The sequence below is a fragment of the Colletotrichum tamarilloi genome (genome assembly GCF_030869305.1).
Source record: "Colletotrichum tamarilloi strain Tom-12 chromosome Unknown Scaffold_99.1, whole genome shotgun sequence".
Classification (NCBI taxonomy): Eukaryota; Fungi; Ascomycota; class Sordariomycetes; order Glomerellales; family Glomerellaceae; genus Colletotrichum; species Colletotrichum tamarilloi.
The window spans coordinates 13799-27745 of record NW_026849482.1 but is presented as its reverse complement, the minus strand read 5'-3'; the positions used below and the strand labels follow the sequence as shown (position 1 = coordinate 27745).

Below are 13947 nucleotides of genomic sequence, written 5' to 3'. Positions count from 1 at the left end.
ACCGCCGTGGATCCATCTTGAATTGAAGGCGACGATCACCCGCTAGGTGTGAACAGGCTATCGATATATCAGGGGTGAGAGTCCATCTTCAAGCATTCACGCGCGACGCCCGCTGTGCGTGGGCCTTCGAAAACGGCTTTTAGACCATTGCTATCCACAGCGTCCGAGATCGTCATCCCAATACTTCTCGTTTGTCGATTAGGTGGATACAATCTGGCCAGAACCCTCGACTTGGAGGGTCACGCGGCGTTCATGATGTTTTGCAGATGCATTTTGCCCGACAGTCTGGGTGCTGCGGCTGCTGTCAGGACTAAATTCCTATCAGTCTTGGGTCCGCAAAGCTGACTGATAGCCTTGGCGGCAAATATTGCTTCACCATGTCATTTTTCTCCTGGACAATTGTGACAGCGAAAACGAGAACAAGCGCGTCAAAAGACCGCAACGATCTATCTAGCTTTCCGCCATAGTCTTCCACTTCATCGGCTATTGATAAGTCCGCATCTTGACCTGCCAACCTCTGAATTGCCGCGCAATCGCGGGCTCCCGCTCGGATATGTTTCTGCGTTTCGATTTACCTTTCAAGGCTTACATCTGCATTCAGATTTACGAGACAAGAGAGACAATAGTCACAATACTTCTCCACTTAGGAGGTGGCTGGTCAGTGCACCCCTGTTATTTTGGGCGGACCGCAAGCCACCAAGTGAGAACTTTATTATAGTATAAATGGAACAGCTTTTGAAGTCTTGCGTGTGCGTTTTGACGTACTCCGCAAATCCCCGTGTTAGAGGGAGTGCTGGGTAAATTTCTGCTCGATTGCGGGTTCTATGCAAGATTTATCCCGGATATCCAGCCATTTGCCCAGTGCCCTACGAATTGAACAGCGCCCGGTGTGGCATCTGGCAGGGCCTTGCTGGATTGAGATCGCCGACGTTGTGGTTTCCATGCCGTATTCGTACCTTACATAACTCAACCGGCCGAGTCCGATAAAGAGAGAAAGATTGCTCCGAATCTTAAATCGGGTTCATTTTCATGTCCATTACGGGGCTGAGCGGTGTCGCCGACGGACGCCAATATCGTGAAACCCCCCGAGACTTCCATGTCAATAGAACAACAAGCGAGACAGTGGTGCCGTAAGCGCGCGGGCGCCCGCGGGTTCCATCATTACAAGCGAAAACAATTAGATCACTGAAGGGTCAAGGCTTATGAATTGACATGAAATTACGGGCGTCTCCTGCACTTTACAGTCTGACGAGAGGCAGGTTGCGTCAGTTGTCTCCCCAACGACAAGTTCCAGCAAGATAGGCTAGATACTCCGTAGTTGACAATTGTCTGTGCGATCACAGCAATTAAGAAGGTTTTTTTTGAATTTCTGAATAAGGAAAATACTTACGGTGCACTCTGAGCAAAGTAGTGGACAAGCCGTCTTTACGAGAGAAAGCAAAAGATATGACTATGAACTCATCATCGCCATAACGATTAACCCTGTTCGCCACGAGCTCGCACTTCGTCGCGCGAGAAACAAGATCTCGCCCAGCCGCCTCCAATGATACCTTCTGACTCGCAACGACACGGTTAGCCGAGCGCTTGAAAGGAAGTACGTTACCGACGTTATGGCACATTATGGAAATTTCCCCATCGTGGGTACGAGGACATGACTCCAGCAAAGGTTACACAATCATCTATGTACGTTCTTGGAAATGACGTGACAATCCTTGCGAAGAAGTTTCCTCCCTCTTCTTTCCAGAAGAGCCGCCGGGTGCGCTTATGGCACTTGTATGCGCCGCCCATAGAAGGGTGCCACTTTGGTCCATATCAACCAAGCCAAAGGAAAATCGGCTTCAAAAAAAGTCCGTCGAGGCTACTCACCGCCCTCCCACCCAGCCGTAATAGGTGACTAAGAGCTTCAAGTTCTTCTGAGCATGTTTTTTATCTTGTTTCAGATCTCGGTTGAATGCTACCGAGCCAGCCTGTAATTCCTGAAAGAATCCTCGTTGTCTCCTTTTCCACATCGGGGACCACTTGGTGCTTCTATTAGAGTTTGGAGCGACGCTCGACTCCACTCATTAAACTTTATTCCTCACGTGCCTGCTGCTTCCAGTGCGTTGTCTGTTCGCTTGCGTGGGCTGCATATTTCGCATAGCCGTACGACCAATTTCTCCGTGGACATGGGGCGACGTTAGTTTTTTCGTCTAAGTGCCATCCGCAACCCACGTTCCGTATGCTGCGATGAAGATCTCAAGGGTTTGTGAGAGATAGCTTCGAAATCGACAGGCTGTTAAGATCAACCGAAATTCCGAAAGCGACGCCGAGCCGCCCCTTATGAGCTTCTCTTTTGGCCTGTCATCGCCGAGAAGCTTTCATGAGGCGATCTCTTAGGCTCTTCTATCCCTTGCCCCCCACGGCACGAAGGCATGGGTGGGCTGTCCTGCAGGCACAATGCCGATGTCTGTGGTTACTGTGGATAGGTGGTATGAGTTCGGGAGAGGGGGATAAATGGACGAATTAGGCTGCTCGGCCGAACGCCGAACGATCCGGATCCCTGGCCGTTTTGGACCCCAAGCACGGCGTTCTCTACACTGTTCCTTAGCTTGGCAGGGTCTCTTCGTCAACTTCACCTTGGCATGAGCAACCTCACTCGTCGACTGATTTTAGAGTTCTCACTCATCGGCAGAGGCTTAGCCAAACCAGGCATGGGGTGAGCTGCCATATGGCATCTTGACAGATGAAGAGAGGCATGGTTCTCCTGGCCTTCCCGGACGCCATCCCGCAAGCTAAGAACGTTGCGCCCGTTGGGCTTCAAGGCTCCCCAGGGAGGCGTTACCCCGCGGACGTCGGACATCTCATGCCGGACATTGGTCTACTAGCGTTTACCGCTCGCTTGTACAAGTAAAGAAGCCAAGCCAAGAGTGAACATTCCACGATGGCTCATAGACCACCGTAGCCTTTCTTTTTGACTTGTCTTTTGGCGGAGGAACAACCTGGGTTCAACGGGCAAAGTCGGCAGGCACGACGGTCATGATAATCTCATAATCATCCCAATAACCGGCAACTATCCGCAATCATGTACACACGAACACACACTCTCTCGCCGCTCCCGACGGTTCTTCGACATGGGCTCAAAGCCGTTGTTACGCTCTCTTTTTTCTCTCTCGTCACTTCCTTCACACTCCTGGTATACCTAATTGGCAGACTCGTATGTTGGTATCGAAGGACGAGCCCGAAGAAGGAACAACAACTGTCTGCCATCACCACACAGGTTCCAGTCATCGCCGGTCTACCTCACGAACTCGAGGCTCAGTATAACGCAAACGGACAGACGAAGGGATCAAGAGTCCCAAATCAATTTCTCATTCTCCTACTCAACGTGCTCTTCGCCGATGCCATCCAGGCCTGCGCCTTCTTTCTCGACGTTGTCTGGTTGGTAGAGGATAAGATCACCGACGACTCGGCCGCGTGCTGGGCCCAGGGATGGTTCATCTCTACGGGTGACCTGGCGTCTACCGCCTTTGTGGCGTTTATCGCAGTACACACCTATCTCACCCTTGTCAGAGGTCTCAAGATCTCGTGCAAGGCCTTCTACAGCACCATCTTTCTTTTGTGGTTCTTTGTTTTGTTTATGTCTGTACTTGGGGTGATCATCACCAACAACGGCGCTGGTAAAGGTGGTTTCTATGTCCGCGACATCACCTGGGTAAGGACTTTTCTCCGGCTCGAGCTTGTCGTAAATCATATGCTTACTTCAACCTTCACAGTGTTGGATCAACTCAGAATATGAGGCTATGCGGATGTACTTGCACTATGCCTGGATGCTCACTCTGATCATTACGGGAACCGTATCGTATGTCTTGGTCTTCATCCACGTTCACCGGGCAGACAAGGCATTCCGAAGCGCCAGAAAGGCAGCCACTGCTGCCGAAGAAGCCTCATGCGACGGCGTACTGAGTCCCACGACCTTACCGAACGTCATGTCGCAGCACAACCAAAAGACAGAGGTCCACAAGCGCATCCTCTTCCTCTTCTACCCCATTGTCTTCCTCCTATGCACAGCGCCGCTGGCCCTGGGACGTATCCTCAGCAGCGGGGGTATCAAGCTCTCGGCAGAGTACCTCATCTTCGCCGGCTGCATGATCACCTCCAACGGATGGATCGACGTCCTCATCTTCTCGAGCACGCGTAGCGGCATTCTCTTCGACGCGCCCGTCGACGAGCAAAACGTCGGCCTAGACACGTTCAACTTCACGCCCCTGGGCCAACAGTACGGCCACAGGGTCTGGATTGAGGGTGGCGCTTCGAAAGACGACTCGCATAACAGGAAACCAAGCGTATTTCGCAGACCCTCACGCCGCGCCAGGCTTGGCTCAGAGGCCAGCCACGACCGTAGCGAGAGCCAGACGTCGTTGCACGACCGGGATGTGTCTGGCCTGAAGGGCATTCAGATGGAGACTGTCACTCGGATCTTTGTTGAAGAGGTGGACCCTGCGAAGAATAAGAAGTACGCTAATCGGACGTTAAACTCGATGCCATCTGATGAGAGCGTTGGCGAGCGCGTGCAGCAGAGCATAGACTCCTACAGATGAAGTGCTCAAGTTGTTCGTCGCGCTCACCCTGCTGAGTTCGATTTCGAGAAACGTGGTCGCTGACGAGATTGATGCTTCTTGGATCGGCGTGACTCACTAGCTGCGTTGTGGCGTCGTGGCGGTGAACCTGTTACTTGGGCTGAAGACCAGAAAAGCTGCTGTCTCTCCGTCGACATCTCAACCGGTGTTGGCTCTGGATTGCTCCCTCATCATCCATATGCAACACATCTGTCATCATCAAGTGAGTTGAAGATGGCTCCAACCACTCATCAACCAAGCAGAGGCCAAGCTTCGGAGACAACGCCCTTCAGACAGATTAGGGCCCACTTCGACGATGAGACCATCACTATCTACCAAGCATACAACGCCGCCATCGCAGAGGCAGCTGTCACTGCTCAGAAACTCGACGCATCCCCAAACTTCAAACTTACCCGCATGACCTGGATCAAACCAAGCTGGGCATGGATGCTGTACCGCGCAGGTTATTCATACAAAGATCGCGGCCAGGAGCGCATCTTGGCGATCAAAATGACCCACGCCGGTTTCATTGACCTCCTTCGCCATAGTGTCCTTACACACGGCGGCGATATGCATAAGGGCGATGGACGGGTGCGCGTTCAGTGGGATCCGGAACGCAATGTGCGATTGGAGAAGCTTCCGTATCGGAGCATTCAAATTGGGATCTCTGCTGGTATCTGTGGAGCTTGGGTTGCTGAAGGAATTATCGGCATCGAAGATGTGACGGCCAGAGCGCGGGAGTTGAAAAGAGTCTTGGACGAGCGGCCTGATGTCGGTGATGATGAGCTGTTGGCGTTAGGCCTGGTTCCCACTGAGAAGGAATTCTCAGTCCCCGAAGACGTTGGAGATATCTTGGGAATAGATTCCTTCCTTGAAAGTAATTAGCTTTTGATAACGGCGTTAAAACACCAATCCCTTGACCATTGAGCAGCTACCAGGTATTTGACTCAGATGAACAATGAAGCCCACTTGCGGACGAACGGTTGGTTTGATGAGATCTCTCAAATCCTTGGATAAAGGAAATTCGGCGTCAACTACACTGGAGTTCAAACTTTGCTCAGTAACGCTATCCCAGAAGAAGAAGAGAGCCTAGCATATGAAAAAATTCTTCCCTCCAGCTTCCCGGAGATCTGCCGAACGTCAGCCGTGTTCAGCTCCGGACTTGTCCCCGAAGAGTGGGGCCGGCTCACCGGACTTTAGCAACTTAACCGCATTCCGCTTATCTCCAGGTTACCAGGGTTCCCGGTGTTGTCACCAATCTTGTCTGCGATCCTCCCTTGGACCCTTTGCTGCAACCAAAGTTGAATGAGTCACAGCGGCCCTCTGTTGTGCTACCTGCCTGCATGCATGTATGCGTTGATAGCACGCGTCGCTGGTCAGCCGGAAGACAATCAAAAGGCGGATGCATCTCGACTTCACTTTGAATCGGAGCTTTCACAAGCCATATCCTAGAATGACAACCTAGGCGCGGAGTATCGGCAGAATTTCCCAAAACTCTGGCTGAAATGATAGTGAGGGGTCGTTGAACTCAATCGAGGGAATCTAGGAAGATTTCGAGATGCAGACGAGAATCAGTGACACCACGCACATCCAAGACTCTGCTTCACACCGCCTGTCAAGGCGCCTCCAGTCGTTCATTCTCTTTTTATCATTAGTGCCTCCTCATAAGATACGAGATATGCGTAAAATTTCCTGCCAGCTGCCCTGTGCTGCGGCACAAGCACCACACGTTCTCGGCTCGTCGATCAGCTTGGACCGCAACATGTGGGGCGCGTCAGCAAGCTGCAGTTGAGTGGATCGTGTCGAGTTGTTAGTCTGGACGGCAACGAATTCTGAAAGCTGTCTGTTCGTTCGGAGTTTGTTGATCAAACCAGAGACCTCTTCAAGTACTTCGGTGTCAAGAGTAGATCTAGTCATCAGCTCTTACGAAAAATGTTGGTGCAAAAAAAGGTATCTGCATTACATATTGTAACATGGAGCGGCAACGACGCTCGGGTAGTTATATGTGCAATGAAACAATACCAAAATCAGGGAAACAACGGTTATAACAGAGAGAAGAAGACAGATCCTAACGGCCAGTGGCCGAGTTGGAAAGTCAATTGAGTCATGGAGATCGCCATCCCTCCTAAAATCCGTGTCGTGCTTCAAACAACGGCACAAACAGCATGCTGTGTAATACTGGGTGCGGGATCCGCCACCACGCTAGAGACGCCACGGCGAAAGTCGAAAGCAAACCCGGCCCCACCCCCAGAGGAATTTGGATTCCGTCTGTGGTGAAAAAAAGGGAGCTTGGCCGTTTGGGGATTAATAATGGACGCTTGTATGAGTTGCCGGAACGAATGCACATGCAAGTCCTCGTTGGCTGGAAAATAATGTTGGGCTTGTATGTCATCATAGCAAACTATGCGTGGGGTTTCCTCCCCCCTCAAGATAAGGGTCCCATCGACTCTTTCACTCTCAGCGTTGGTCATAAATGTTTCCCACGGAGCAGATGAGATTTGATCTGCTCCACAGGGCTTGTTACAACCCTCTTTAGGTGAGCCCTGCATGCCCTATTCTGATTCAAACCCCTTGCTGCTAATGCTGGCAGACCGTCGCGGATTACAAATTTTCCTCCGCGGAGGGCACGTTGAGGACGCTAATGGCAACGCTGCCGGCCGGTGGGCTACATCATGTGGAGTGTCTACCTTAGCCTTCAAAGACTTGACATAATAGACAGGGTGCATTCGATACGCTTATTTGTACGCCAGCTGGTTCACAAAGCTTCTTGAGCCTGACGTCCAAGCCTTCTGCCATTGCTGCTGTTGATCATTTGCATTTTCCACCTCTTTGAGATTTTCTTATCCAACTACCTTGACCTACCTGATCGACTCTCAGCGTCCTCAACTTGACCAATAGACTTTCGTACTCACAGAGATACCCTTGTCTTTCTCATTTTCTATTTCGACAACAACACCATGGCGGGGGCCGCGAGACCAGAGGAAGACGGCCGCTGGGGCGAAAATGCGGCAGGCGAAATCTCAGTAAACGCCGCACTGGAGGAGTATCACGATCTTGAGAAGGAGTTGAGCACGATTCAACACCGCCATTCTACTGCATATCAACGGAAGCCTTCAGAACACCATGGCGATGCCGGAGGAGAGAGTGACTCGACAATCGCACCTAGTCTATCTGGCAATGACACATTCGACCTGCCCGACTTTCTCAGGAGGGGAATCATGGACATGCGCACACCGAGCGGCGGGCCAGCAAAGAGACTAGGTGTTTCTTTCAAGAATTTGACAGTCAAGGGCATCGAGTCATCGACGAAGCAAGTGACGACGTTTCCCCGAGATCTAGTCAACACATTTGGACCGGACTTTTACCATTTCATCACTGGCATCTTCCCCAAACTAAAGATTCACAAAGAGCCGACTGTCGATCTCATTAGGAACATGACAGGAACGGTGCGACACGGGGAGATCCTGCTAGTTCTAGGGCGACCAGGTTCCGGATGTTCGACTTTTCTGAAGGCCATCGCCAACCACCGGGACGAATACGCCAAGGTCGATGGAGATGTACATTATGGCGTTATACCGGCAGAAGATCAACTGGAGCGATACCGAGGCGAAGTCGTGTACTGCGAAGAGGACGATCGGCATTTCCCATCGCTCACGGTCTGGCAGACTTTGTGGTTCGCTCTGAAGACAAAGACACGGAAAAGAGAGCAATGGACGATCCCACTGATTCTCGATTCGCTTCTTCAAATGTTTGGAATAGATCACACTAAGAACACACTGGTTGGCGACGAACATATTCGAGGTGAGCAGGTCAGGCCTTGACAACCTTGAGCCAGCCCCGACTGACTCTTTTCAGGTGTTTCTGGAGGGGAGCGCAAGCGTGTGAGTCTGGCTGAGACACTAGCCACACGAGCATCTGTTGTCTGCTGGGACAACTCTACCCGAGGACTCGATGCCAGCACGGCTCTCAGTTTCGCCAAGTCGCTCCGCGTCTACACTGATGTTAGCGGGAGGACGACCCTCGTGACGCTCTACCAAGCTGGAGAGTCAATCTATGAATTAATGGATAAGGTTCTTGTCATAGACGACGGACGCATGCTTTTCCAGGGACCTGGTGATGAGGCGAAGAAATACTTTGAGGACTTGGGATACCTATGCCCTCCTAGACAGTGAGTGATAGTAGACCTATTATCGATTGGTTGAGAAGCTAACAATCCTGCCCATCAGAACTACTGCCGACTTTCTCACTTCTATCGCCGACAAGAACGCCCGTCATTTCCAACCCGGCCGAGAAGAATCGGCTCCAAAGACACCGGAAGACCTTGAACGGACATTTTTGGAGAGCGAACACTACCAACGCATCCTGCAAGATGTTGAGGACTACGAACGAGGCAGCAGATCAGCGAACAACGACAAGCATCGCATGTTCGCAGCCACCGTCAAGGATGCTAAGAGCAAGACCGTCATCGGCGATTCCATCTACACCGTCTCGTTTTTCAAGCAAGTGGCTGCCTGCACCAAGCGCCAGGCATGGCTTCTGTGGGGTGACCGGAGCTCCTTTTACACGAAGCTCGCCATCATCATCGCCAACAGTCTCATCGTCTCATCGCTTTTTTACGGCTCCGGACAGGACACGTCTTCCGTCTTTGCGAGAGGCGGTGTTGCTTTCTTCTCCATTGCCTTTATCGGATGGCTTCAGTTTGCAGAACTCGTCCCTGCGATTGATGGTAGAACAACGATCGAGAGGCAGCGAGTGTTTGCTTTTTACAGGCCATCTGCTGTAGTCATTGCGAGGATGCTCTTGGACTTCCCACTGGTCCTCATCATGACGCTCTTGTTCTCCATACCAGTCTACTTCTTGGCGGAATTCGACGTTGACGCCTCCAAATTCTGGATCTACACACTCATCGTGTACACGGCTACCTTTTGTCTAACAACCATGTACCGGATGTTCGCCTCACTGTCTTCCACCGTTGACGATTCTATCCGATTCGTTGGCGTCGGTAAGTCCGCTTTTCCAGCTCAGTAACTCTCTTGAAGATCATTCTAACTGACAATATCAGTTCTCAACATCATGTTCATCATGACGGGATATGTCATCCCCAAACCAAATCTCCTCAGCGACGCTATCTGGTTCGGCTGGATCTACTACATCAACCCTGTAGCCTACGGCTTCGAAGCACTTCAAGCCAACGAGTTCTTTGGACGAGAAATGCAATGCAGCGAGTCTCAGCTCGTGCCACGCGGCCCCGGATCCGATCCCAACTATCAAGGCTGCAGTCTTCCTGGCTCAACTATGGGTAGCACCGTCGTCAGCGGTCCTGACTATCTACAGGCTTCGTTTCAATAGTAAGATTCGCATGCCAGTTTCTCCCTCGTGGGTTCACACTGACATGATGTAGCTCGAGAGCGAACCTATGGCGCAACTTTGGCATTATGATCGCCTTCACCGTCTTCTTCCTCGCCATGACCGTTCTGGCTGTTGACACGATTAGCTTCAAGGGATCCGGTGCCCAGTCCCTGATTTTCGCGAAACCCCGTGATGACAAGAACGTGGACAACGAGAAGAGCAGGCCTGCGGAAGAGACCGACGAGGCATTTGAGCCCATCGGCGACGGCCAAAGTGTTTTCACATTCAAGGACATCAACTACACAGTCCCTTACGGCAACGGTGAACGGCAACTCTTGAACGGCGTCTGTGGATATGCCAAGCCTGGGAAGATGATTGCGCTGATGGGCAGCTCGGGCGCTGGCAAGACGACTCTTCTCAACACCATCGCCCAGAGACAAAAGATTGGGGTCGTTACGGGGGATATGCTTGTGAACGGGGCTAGCTTGGGGCCTGAGTTCCAGAGAGGCACTGGTTTCTGTGAGCAGAGAGACATCCACGAAGGTACCGCCACGATCAGAGAGGCATTGGAGTTTTCTGCGCTTCTTCGGCAGGAACGTGCGATCCCTCGTGAGGAGAAGATTGCGTACGTGGATCGGATAATTCACCTTCTGGAACTGGGTGATTTGCAGCACGCCATCATATCTTCCTTGACAGTGGAGCAGAGGAAGAGAGTCACGATTGGAGTTGAACTCGGTAAGCCTTCTACCTATTGAAGTCCTCGCTTCACCTGGGAACCTCAACTGACATACGACTAGCTGCTAAACCAAGTCTCCTGCTCTTCCTTGATGAGCCCACGAGTGGTCTCGACAGCCAATCTGCATTCTCCATTGTTCGATTCCTCCGAAAGCTATGCGACGCTGGGCAAGCCATCATCTGCACAATTCACCAGCCTTCTTCCGATCTCATCGAGCAGTTCGACATGATCTTGGCCCTCAACCGAGGCGGCAACACTTTCTATTTTGGCCCCGTCGGCACCAATGGCTCAGTTGTCATCGACTACTTCACACAGAGAGGCTTTCCTTGCCCCCCAAGCCGCAACGTCGCTGAGTTCATCCTCGAGACGGCATCACAACCGTCGATCAAAGATGGCCAGCGCATCGACTGGAACGAGGAGTGGCGCAATTCGGAGGAGCACAGAGCCATTGTTGCAGAAATCGATCAGATCACTGCCGAGAGACGGGCTCCGCCAGAGAGGTCGACGGCGCAGACGGAGTTTGCGGCCTCGACTGCCTACCAGTGCCTCCTTCTCACGAAGAGGATGTTTGTTCAACACTGGAGAGAGCCCCAGTACATGTATAGCAGAGTATTTGTGCATACGATCATGGGTATCTTCAACGGATTCGTAAGTTTGGCAACTGGTTCTCTCCTGAATTGTGGCAGGTACTAACTTCTTCTTAGACATTTTGGATGCTTGGAAACGACATCGCAGGCATGCAGAACCGCATGTTCAGTGCCATTATTCTCATCTTCTTCGTACCTCCCACAGTTGTCAACAGCGTCGTGATCAAGTTCTTCCAGAACCGAGATCTGTGGGAAGACCGCGAACTGCCTAGTCGCACATATGGCTGGATTGCATTCTGCACAGCCAACGTTGTTTGTGAAATCCCCATGGCTATCGTATCTGCCACCATCTACTGGCTGCTGTGGTACTTTCCCGTCGGCTTCCCGGCTACTTCGTCTGTCTCTGGCTACACCTATCTCATGGTTCTCGTCTGGTCTCTGTTCCAATCCAGCTGGGGCCAGTGGATTTCCGCCTTCGGGCCCTCATACTCCACCGTGTCAAACGTAAGCAACTGAAGCATACTTGTGCTCCGATTTCTTTCTAACATTGACATCAACAGATCCTGCCCTTCTTTTTCGTCATGATCGCCATCTTCAACGGTATCTTGGTGCCTTATGCCTCCATGCCCTCATTCTGGAGGTACTGGATGTACTACATCAACCCAACAACCTGGTTCAGCCGAGGCGTCCTCTCGGCCGTCCTCCCACCGGCAGTGGTGCAGTGTAGCTCCGCAGAGTTTGCCAGGTTCAATCCGCCTCCAGGCTCAACCTGTGGCCAATATGCCGACCGGTTCGTCAATGAGGTCGCGATGACGGGCTACCTGGAGGACCCTAACGCGACGTCCAATTGCGGCTACTGTCCATACAATAACGGCGGCGAGTACATGCAGACGCTCAACGTCCACAACAGCGATAAGTGGCCAGCTTTTGGCATCTTGGTTGCCTTTGCCGTTGCCAACTGGGCTCTTGTGTACTTCTTTGTTTACACTGTTAGAATCCGGGGATGGTCTTTTGGGATTGCGACGATGACGAGATGGTGTTCAAAGCTTTCAAGCAAGATCTTTGGGCGCGGCAAGCAGAGCACCACCGAGCGTACTGAAGCTTGATCTGGATGGAAGTACATAGAGTAGACTCGATTGAACATCGCGAATACGTAAATCATCTGTATAATAGTAAGACCCAATCCTTCGCAGCTTGGGGTATCCGTCTTCCTCGCATCATATGCCCCAAACGAGACTTGCTTGGCTTGCATCCAGCACAGCCGAAGGAATACATAGGCTCGCTGCAGAATGACGCGACTGTCTTCACTTCGAAAACGACAGACGAATGAAGATCTTGGACGTTCCCGTGTGACACACCCCCACCGGCGCTAGCTGCTGAGGCTTCTTGCAGACCGAGATCGACGTCTTCAGTCGGGGATTCTGAGACATTCATTTAGTACTGCGGCCCGTCGCGCCAGGCAACCTACCCCCATGCTCGACGCGTTTTGCAGAACATCAAAACCGGGCTGTCGCCTCTGACGCTTGCCATCAAAGGAGCTTGGGTTCGTAGCTGGTTCTTTGATTCTGTGCCTGTCTGTCTGTGCCTCTGATCGGAGTGCATCGCGCTTCGCCATGTCTTTGAGCACATTTGGAGGGGATGCCATCATTGGTGAGAAGCACGAATCTCAGCCTACTTTCGAACATGTCCCCGGCGCTTCTCTTCTCAAAGGGTTCCCTGTGTCTGCGGACATAGAGCGATGGTGCTACCGACACAGATCGCGGGATGGTACCGAACCAACGCTAGGGGTAATATACTTCGACACTGGTAGCGATGCGAAAGAGTACCTGCAGATCAAAGCCGAGGTGGCTGCTAAGGTACATACATCACTCTACCTAGTATGGATTGAGAGGATTGAACTAACATTAAACTATTTAGGCTGGAATTCGATACATATCACATCGACTTGCGCCTGACGCGTCGGCCGATGAGACGCTCGATAAAATTGCGGAATTGAATGAAGACGGAACCACCCATGGCATTCTAATACAGCGACCTCTACCACACCATCTCGAGGAACGCGAAATAATGGGTAGCATTCACACCAGAAAGCACATTGAGGAATACGCAAAGGGATATGCGACCAATATTGCAGCGGATGCCCTGAGACGGCTACTTTACGCCTACCAAAAAGCCTGGATGCTCGACCTGACCATCGTCCTGGTGGGAGGCACTAACATCATCACGCCAGGCTTCAAGGCGGACTTGATGCGCCATCTTCCCCATGTCGAAATCCTGGAAGCGATCGATGGTAAACTGGATAGCATCGACTGGAAGGACTCCAAGCGCCACTTCGTTATTATGACAGAACGGAACGAGGGCGGATCCATCAAACCGAGCATGATTGGATCTGGGGTTAAGCTGGTAGTTGACCTCGGTTTTGATGTGAAGACCAAAATGGGTGATTTGGATCCTGGAGTGCACGATATTAGCAATCTTGTTGTCGTGCCTACTCCAGGAGGAGTGTTACCGGTCATCATTTGGCTCATGATGGAACGCACTATCAAGGCAAAGAGACACCTAGACTCCCCCCGAATGTGCTATCCTCTAGGCATGCAGGCTGGATGTACAGTCTCCTAAGCACCCCTGATTATGGCGTACGAAGTAGCCAAGTACATAACGCTATCTTCGACATTAATCA

General features: G+C 51.7%; 3 protein-coding genes across 3 annotated transcripts; all 3 read left to right on the top strand.

The window, feature by feature from the left end:
• Positions 1–3061: 3061 nt before the first annotated feature.
• Positions 3062–5480, top strand: CTAM01_13569 (uncharacterized protein; the record flags this gene model as incomplete). The annotated part of the gene is made up of 3 exons (XM_060529571.1): positions 3062–3691; positions 3753–4492; positions 4859–5480. The coding sequence occupies 3 exons, from the start codon at positions 3062–3064 to the stop codon at positions 5478–5480; spliced, it is 1992 nt and encodes a 663-aa protein (XP_060375828.1).
• A 2072-nt stretch (positions 5481–7552) lies between these two features.
• On the top strand, positions 7553–12373 carry CTAM01_13568 (ABC-2 type transporter; the record flags this gene model as incomplete). The annotated part of the gene is made up of 8 exons (XM_060529570.1): positions 7553–8396; positions 8451–8763; positions 8822–9597; positions 9658–9943; positions 9997–10679; positions 10742–11328; positions 11385–11771; positions 11828–12373. 8 exons carry the CDS (start codon positions 7553–7555, stop codon positions 12371–12373), a joined length of 4422 nt encoding a protein of 1473 aa, XP_060375827.1.
• Positions 12374–12880: 507 nt separating this feature from the next.
• CTAM01_13567 (uncharacterized protein) lies at positions 12881–13886 on the top strand (the record flags this gene model as incomplete). The annotated part of the gene is made up of 2 exons (XM_060529569.1): positions 12881–13123; positions 13185–13886. 2 exons carry the CDS (start codon positions 12881–12883, stop codon positions 13884–13886), a joined length of 945 nt encoding a protein of 314 aa, XP_060375826.1.
• Positions 13887–13947: the final 61 nt, after the last annotated feature.